Source organism: Podarcis tiliguerta, assembly GCF_965153285.1.
Source record: "Podarcis tiliguerta genome assembly, chromosome: 3".
Classification (NCBI taxonomy): domain Eukaryota; kingdom Metazoa; phylum Chordata; class Lepidosauria; order Squamata; family Lacertidae; genus Podarcis; species Podarcis tiliguerta.
The window spans coordinates 69,257,144-69,265,811 of NC_139536.1; the positions used below are offsets into that span (position 1 = coordinate 69,257,144).

General features: G+C 43.8%; 1 protein-coding gene across 7 annotated transcripts in view; it reads right to left on the minus strand.

The window, feature by feature from the left end:
• LOC310674516 (uncharacterized protein) overlaps window positions 1-8,561 on the minus strand; it is a 61,136-nt gene extending 52,575 nt beyond the window's left edge. For 4 of the 7 annotated variants that reach the window (XM_083433786.1, XM_083433784.1, XM_083433789.1 and 1 more), the window contains exon 1: window positions 2,339-3,279. In XM_083433786.1, coding sequence (XP_083289912.1) covers window positions 2,339-2,407 — 69 coding nt within the window. In that variant the 5' untranslated portion in view covers window positions 2,408-3,279. Of the gene's footprint in view, window positions 1-2,338; window positions 3,280-7,462; window positions 8,168-8,241 lie in introns of those variants that run through there. The other 3 variants (XR_014509624.1, XM_083433787.1, XM_083433785.1) reach the window with 3 other exon arrangements.
• Window positions 8,562-8,668: the final 107 nt, after the last annotated feature.

Sequence of the window (8,668 nt, forward strand, 5' to 3'; positions counted from 1 at the left end):
TATTCACGCCAGTGCAGTCAAATAAATAGAGCAGACCTGCAGCTAAAAATAGTTCCCATATCAGATATCTATAGTACGGAGCTTCCTATGAAAATTGAGGTGTGCTTGTCATGAATACTGGTTAAGGACTGAAAGATAGTGGCAAGGGATCTACAGATTTGTACGAGTGATTGAAGAACACAACCATCTGCACCATTCAAATAGGTTACCATTCAGACACACCATTTTGCTTTAAAAATGAATCCGTTGTAAATTTAAAGAGTTGGACAAGTATTTCACAGCAGAAATATCTGACTCTCATTTTAATATTTTTATAATAACTTCTGGCTCTCATTAATTTAAAGTAGTTGTTCTAACTGAAAATTACTCTTCTATATTGCACGTCATTTTGAATGTTCCTCCTCAATACATGGTGGATAAGTTAAAAGAAAAATAAAACAACCTTAGTTTTGCCTGCATTTCATTTTTCTTCTTCCTTCCATCTGATCTGGCCATAGAGAGTCAAATAGCAGATTATGGTGTGTGTGTGTGTGTGTGTGTGTGTGTGTGTGTGGTTTCAGGTTTTTGCAAATCAAAGTAACCCCCCCCCCCAAATGGAAGGACTGCCATTAATATACTGAAGAACAGTCATGCATACCTCCTAGTGTTTCTGACAATGGTTCTGTGTCTCTTATAATTATGAAATGCTTTTAAAATGACACACACTCCATCATCTTGTATACAGGAAGGAACAGGCCTTTCAGTTCTGCTGTGAATTTCCATCCTTACCCTTCCCTCAAAATCTGAAATGGTACTCCTGATAGATTGTTTGCTCCAGCACTCAAGACCATTTGAAAATTATTTCTGTGCTCTTCCTTTTAGAGTGAAGTATCTGTCTCTTCTCTGATCCTATTTTAAGCCTAGAGATTTTCATTCAGTGTGCCACTTACAGTACCTCATTCACCTATGCTCTAGCCAAAGACTGAATACTCCATTCATACAGTGGCTGCTTTCTTCTTTATAAAGAAATACTGCTTTGTTATCTCATAGATAAGATAAGGAACCAAGAAGCCTGCTTACATGTCAAGGGACAATTGCCGCTGTATTAAGTATACGGGACTTCTGCACATGGAGGACCAGAGAAAGAAACTGAACAGTTTCTTTTAGTAACATGAGAATCAAGTGAAACCCTCTCACAGTACGTTTTGGCTCCTCTCCAATGGAGGCTTGGCTTTGGGCAGATGCTATTCTGAGTAACGCATCTCAAATGTTCTGTTAATCTATTCGGGCTGAATGAATGGCTTTATATTTGATTTTATTCTCTTTAAAAATGCTAACCAAAAAATGACTATTGTACGTGAATTCAGAAAGCACAGAAGCAGAGAAAGCCAGCTTTTACCCTTGTGTTTGTTTTCTCCAAGAGTGGGATATGTTAGCAATTTTAGCTAACAGCTGTCACAGACAAGTTTGTTCTTGACAGATTGCAACAGGAGGGGGAGCTTTTGACTGCAGCAGCCAAGGAAGAAGAGCCTGTTAGGAAAACTGCCTCCAAACACTTGCTGTGCTGTGTGCTCTGCTAATGTTACATTTTCAGTTGCTCAAGGCCAATCTAGACGTGACGGGCAGGGCAGAGATGTGCATTTTATGCATGTGCCTTCCCCATTCACATACACAGCATTCTGGGTGGGTGCAGAGTCTATTATTGCCCTTTTCACAAAAAGGAGGATTGGGAAGAGAAACCCTGTAACTGTGGGGGAAGAGTTAGCGCCAAGGATATGTCTGAAGCCAATTCCCACTTTGGTTCCCAGATGAAGGGAAGTAACTGGTAGCCCCACTGCTTGCCTCCATTCAGCTTCCCTTCAGTCGGACAGTGGAAATTTTTTGGAGAACAGGAGCTCACCATGTCAGCCCCTGTAGTCACGACCCAATGTAGCCATGCCACAAATCCAGGCAGGTCTGTCTGTCTGTTCTCTTTCTCTCTGTGGCAGTAATACATGGCATAACACACAATTTATTAGTACCAGCATGATTGCAATCCTGCGTATAGTTTCCTGGGGCAGCAAACTCCATTGACTTCTGACTGCAATGGATCAGTTTGTGAAACACAATGAGCTTTTACACAAGACCTCTGGCTACCTAAAAATGCAAACTTTAGCTTTTAATTAGAAACACAAACAATCTCAGACAGACGTGTTGACGTTTAAACTGTTAGTGAAAAGTAGGGACCTCGCCAAAGAAAAAGAAAGTAGCATGCTGGATTATTTTCCTCACTCTTAGATTCCCTTGATGATAATTTGCCACAAGCTTAAAAGTCTCATTGTCACCACATTTACTTGCCATAGGAGATTCATTCAGTCACCTTGCCACTCTGATAATTTTGGTCTTGCTCCAGCTCTGAAAAAGCTCCGCTACATCCCTGTTCACACATCTCCTGTGTTCCTATTTGCTGGAAGAATGGCAGCGATGTTCATAAACAACCAACGATCTCTGCCAATTTGGAGAGGGTTGGGAGCAGGCTGATGTTGCAACCCAACTATTTATCGCAGCCTGTGGGAGCTTGTGACCAAGGACTTGTAAACAGGAGTGTTTGCAAGGGTGTTTTGTGGGACAGGCCTGGAGCGCTGCCTCATAGTGTATGTAGGACCAAGAGACATGGACGGTGAGGGAGCTGCCGCCGTGACCTGCAACACCTGTGCCATGTTCGTATTCCTGTCTCAGAATATGAAAAACTACACATGCAGCAAGTGCAAGCTGGTTGCCTTGCTGGAAGAGAAAGCACAGCAACTTGATGCCCACCTATCCACTTTCGAGATACCAGGCAAGATGACAAATTTCTCGATACAGCAGAGTGGACTGTCCTGAGACACTGATGCAGGTTGGGGAGGAAGAAGATCACCCACTGCAGGAGTCAAACCCCTGGAAGAACATGACAAACAGGAGCAGGGCCCTAACTGAGAGGTGGTGCAAGGGCTGTAATAGGAAAAAGCTAACCTGTACCATTCTGTTGTCAGGGAACAGGAGCAAGATTCCTCTTAATTGAGTGATGAAGGTGAGGACTCCAACCCTGACAGGTATGCAGGGCACCGCATACCCAATGAACCTACAGAGTAGCACCCCCAACCTGAGGGTGTGGCAATGCCATCCTCGCATTTGGAGGGCTCTCCTGCAGAAGGCCTGAGCCTCCCCCACTTCACAGCTGTATATAAGGCCTAGGCCCCTTTAGGCAAAGAAGCATCTTGTAACGTAACCGTAAGTGGTACTATTTATTTAATTCATTAGATTTCTATACCGTCCTTTCTCATAAAGTTGCACCTGGTGCTACTGCTACAAAAGCACTCGGTTTCTGTTTATTCCTTGCTGGATCAACTTCCATGTTCCCCAGAGCAAAGCTTCACATCTAGCCTTGAACCTCTCCTTGCCCTATACCCTGGTTGAGCCTGGCCCTATACCCTGGTTGAGCCAGAGGATATCCATGGGAGAAGGAGTGGCATAAGAATGCCAGTTTTGCTGTGGCTGGGTAGAGAATCTTTCCCTCACCACTGAATACCCAGGACTACCTCCCCTCTCAATTTAGGAGTTCCAAATCAGGAAATGGTAGACGAGTAACTCCCAGCATCTCTTATAAAGGACAGTGACAGGCAGAGCAGCTGAGAAGTTAGGCCAAGTGAAATTAGAAACCTTTGTAAAAAGGGTTCTGGTTAAGTAAGGTTATTCCCATAGAACACACTGAGCCAAGTGTGTCAAAGCAAGTTGCTGCCAGCACACGGCTTCTTCTAGCATTACTGGGTAACTGTCACTTGGTTGAACCTTCTGAGAAATTTTAATATGAAATCAAGAGGGACAGGCAATGGCTGGCACTTTCTAATAACATGGGTGAAACATTAAGTTCTTGCAGTCTTTGCAGCAGTGCACTGACCTGAGCACATCTGCACCATGCATTGAAAGCACTCTTATACCACTTCAACAGTTATGGCTGATCCCCGTCTCACAGTACCATGAGAACTGCAGTTTTTTAAAGGGTGCTGGCAACTGTAGCTCTGTAAGCGATAAACTGCAGTTCCCATAATTTGCTGGGGAAAGCCATGGCTGCTAAAGTGGCATAAATGTGCTTTAAATGCATGGTGTGCATGTGATCTTGGGTCTTAAATTAACTTAATGCAAGCAAAGTTTATCATCTCTTCCACTTCCTACATACTCTGTGAGATGAGGTATGGGAGGATGCTGCCGGGGGGGGGGGCAGAATCACCCCAAACTGGATTGATTGACAATTCTCCCCCTCTTCCAGCAGCCCCCTGATCCCCATCCCATATTTTTTAGCCCTTCACCCTCCAGAGATTTGGGAGGTGCAGAGGGAGTATGAAGGTGATTGCAGTGGGAGGAGAGGATGGGAAATCATAGAACTGTAGAGTTGGAAGGGACCCTGAGTGCCATCTAGTCCAACCCCCTGCAATGCAGGAATCACAACTAAAGCATCAATGACAGATGGCCATTCAACCTCTGCTTAAAATGTTATTTCTGTGAACTTTCTTATCTTAGGATCCAAGCCAATAATGCTAGAAATTGATTAACTAAGATTTATGTTAGAATAAATGGTGCCTGAAATCATTAATCATGTGTATAAAGTTAATTGTTGTAGAACCTGAAGGACTTTACCCCTAGGTGAGGAGGGTAGAAGATGTCCTCCTATGATCTGCCAGACTCAATCCCTGCTCTCTTTTAGATGAGCAAGATCTTACCATGCTTAATATTGTTCTTACTATGTTTCCATGCTACGTATGCCTTGGTTCTTAAAATTTTTTAAAAAGATTTTTTTCATTTTGAATTTAAATCTGTGAGCTCATGCACTAGTTTAGCTTAGTGTGATGTGCAGAGAATATCACACAAGCAGAGATATTAACTATGGTTGTATATTGGCTCCCTTGGACTGCAATCCTACCCTGTACTCACTTACCTTGAAGTAAGCCCCATCGAATTCAGTAGACATGTGCAGGGCTGCACTGTTAACTACAGTATATGTAGTGGAAGGTCTTTCTCAATGGCAGCTGGTGTGATGAAATCTGCTTACGCAGATGAAAGTTTTATTTTCACATGCCCAAGGGGTCGAACAGGTATTCTGGTGACTTTAAGGAACTATTGTGAAAAGAACCGGATATCCACCAGAATGTTGGAGTTTCAGAGCTGAGAAGCTCCTATCTCTTGCGCTTAATTGCCTCACAGCCCTGATGAAGGCACACCAAACAGGGCCTTGGGGGGATATTTTATTGTGATTTGCAAGCAACTGTGGACTTGATCAGTGTTTGGGTGGATATGCATTTCTTTCTTGCACTTGAGGGGAGGAAAAGGGTCAAATTAAAAGATAATAAAGGTTTGCAGTATTGTGTTCTATCTTGGCATGTTCACAGAATACTCCTACTTTTAAACATAGTAAAAAAAAAAAAAGTTAAGCCATTGTAGGATACCAAAACTATAATGAGCCATGGACTATGAATTTGACAAGTTGTGTCATCATAGGCCAATGAGAACTGGGCACATCATGTAGCAGAAGAAACTATTGCAGGTGTTGTTTGTTAAGGAAAGGTGGATTTTGATCATGCTACATATGTTAATTGGCTTTACCAGCTGGATAGCATTGGTCACCAGTTGAATTAAGTACTTATAACACAGTGTTCTATATTCAGTTGCATGATATCTTCAGTTGCATAGACTTCGTGTGCCTTTTGCAGTGTACGGACAATCTGGGACTTAGGTCCACCACACTGGCACTGACAGCCATCCAACTCCAATGCAGCAGTGAAGCTAGAACTAACCGAAGGGTAGGCCATCATATCAATATTGCCTAAAGAACATGTATGTTACATGTATGACCCTTAGCAGTTGTAATTTCCCAGCATGCTGGAGCTTCAGCAAACATCTCATCTCTCCCTCCCACTGTCCTTTCATGTTCCTCACACACAGCTGTTTGCCAACACACCCTCTCTGTCACTCACTCTCACACCACTAAACTTCCCTTTCAACTCTCCTTCCACTTAACCTTCTCTCAGAACAGGTTCATATTGAACATGTGTGATGAACACCCTTCTGAAATGCCACTGACTAACACTGGCCACAGAAATGCCTTTAAAAAGAAAAACAAACCCAAACTGCAAGCATGTTATACAATTCATGAGTAAAGGCACATGCTTGTTGTGTTTGACCCAACACGGCAAATCATTTCCCAAAAGATGCTGAACAAATGGAGAAATATTTTCCTAAAAATCATCCTAGTAAAACCCATGGAAGAAAAATGCACGCCATCTTTCAGCTTGTCAAACATTTAATTCATTTAAAAGAAGGCCTTTATTATTTATACCCTAGAGCTGGCATGGACCATCCTCAAATCGACATCTCTTACACAGCCAAGTTTCAGATCAGTCTGTTGAACTATTTTCTGACTAAAAGCTGCAGAATCACCTCCTCTCAGTTTCTCTTTATAATGATGGAATGTGATTCAGTTGACTCATCCCTAATTAATATGGGGCTGCAACAGTGGCCCTATAATAACTGCTAATCCTTTCCCCTGAATGTTGTATAGGGTCCCTGAAGTATAAAATGAAGCCCATCCTTCCACTCCCCATACCCCAGGAATGTGCTTTTGCTATTATTTCTACAAGTGAGTCAAAAACCAGCAAAGTCTGGGAAATTTAGTCACTAGAGGACTGTAGGTCACAGCCTGTCTGTACATCCAGCATCTGATAAGTGGAAAGGGAAAATATATATACTTCTTCCTTGTTAAACAGGTGACTCAACCTAGAAGCAAATTGACTCTTTTTCACAATTACCATGATTTATAGCAGTGCAAAATTATAGGTTAGGTTTATTCTGAAGGGTGGATTGTTTCAAAACCATTCACAATGATGACACTAATCCATCTTTACCTGCTCAACAATAAATGGTCACATGAGACAATGTTATATGAAGACTCGTGTTCAGCTGCACAATGTGCTTTCAAGGCAACATGAACTCCTGCTGGGAAATTAATGAGTCTCCACTCAATAGCACTTTCCACCCTTTGATTCTGGCTGTGTGTTAGTAAAACCTCATTTCCTTGTTTTGTAAAATCTTTGTAATAAATCCAGCTGTGATTTTGGCCTGCTTTGTGTATGATGGTTAGTTTTACCAAAGAAGTTTGTTTTAAAAAAGGGAATTTGTTCCAGTTCCGGTTCACCCCTCTGCAAAAGGCACCTAATTCCATTCCAGTTCAATTCACAACCCAGTCCTCAGCATTTTTTTGTTCCAGCCTTCAGAATTTTACAAGCTGCTCTGCTAAAGTATAAACTATACTTAAGAAGACCAAAAAAATATCAAAACCCGTGCACACAGAATGTGGCCAATTGTTTCATTTATTTTCCCCAACTATGATTTTTAAACCTAAATGGCAGCATGATGGCCTTAGGCCCCCCCCCTCCACACTTGAAATGGCAATGTATATTACAACTTCACTTACTTCAAAATGTGGGCAGCCATCTCTGCTGCACTTTGGAGGTCCTCCTGCTCATGATGGCGCTGAATGGGGCCCCAGACCTTTGCAACAAAGACTTTGCTTGACAGCACACCTGCCATGATGTTCTTCTTCCTGGGAAGAAGAGGGTGCAGACTGTTAGTGGATGTATGTCTCACAGACTTCATAGCAGAGGCAAGGAGGGTGTGTGCCTTCCTTCTGCTCTGCAGTCCCAGGGCATCCTTTAGACCTGGGACAGCCAATGTGGTGCCCTTCAGATGTTGCTGCCAGCGCCTCTAGCCCATTGGCTGTGTTGGCTGGGGCTGATGATGGGAGCCGGGAATCCAGCAACATCTGGAGTGCATCACATTGATTGCTGCTTGCCTTAGCTTTAAACAGATGCATTTCTGCAGAGGCCAGAATGTAAAGAAATTGAGTTAAAAGCTGACCTAGCAATTCAGTCTCATATATGGTAGTCAGGGCTCCAAGATTTAGTATTACAAGGAAACATAAGTGGGTTTTGGGGTACCACAGGTGTGAAGCAGCCCTTAATGATTTCCTCCACAATGTTGTATTTAAGGTGTCCAACACCTTAAAGGGGGGGGGGCGGGGAGGCGCATAGGAGGCATATATGTTCTCCATATATGAACATTAGAATTGCCCTTCTGGTTCAAACAGAAGGCCCATCTGAGAGCCAGCATGGTGTAGCGGTTAGTGTGTCCGACAAAGAACTGGGAGACCAGAGTTCAAATCCACACTCAGCCATGAAGCCCAGCCTAAACTACCTCAAAGGGTTGTTCTGAGGAGAAAAACACGCAGAGTGGGGGGTGGAGAGTAGGAAACGATGGACCCCACCTTGAGCTTGCAGGAAAAGTGGGGTGCGAATAATCTAGTCCAGCATACTTGTTCTCACAGTGGGCAACCATACGCCCCGACTGGAAGCCCACAAAAGGCGAACGGCCACAAGAACAAAACCACCATATCCTAGGAAATTTGGCCAGGCAATTCGACTTTAAACGGGACTTTAAGCGCGCTGAAAGGGCTCAGGTGTAGCCTGGCGCTGCTAGAGGAGCTGAGGTGCGCCCGGCCAGGGCGTAAGGGGCCAGGGGCCTGGAGGCAGGGAAGCCTGCACCGGGCGGGAAAGGAGCGCGCGCGGCCGGGGGAGCTGACCCCCCTGGCGCCAGGGGAGGGGTTACAGCGCGGCCCTTCACC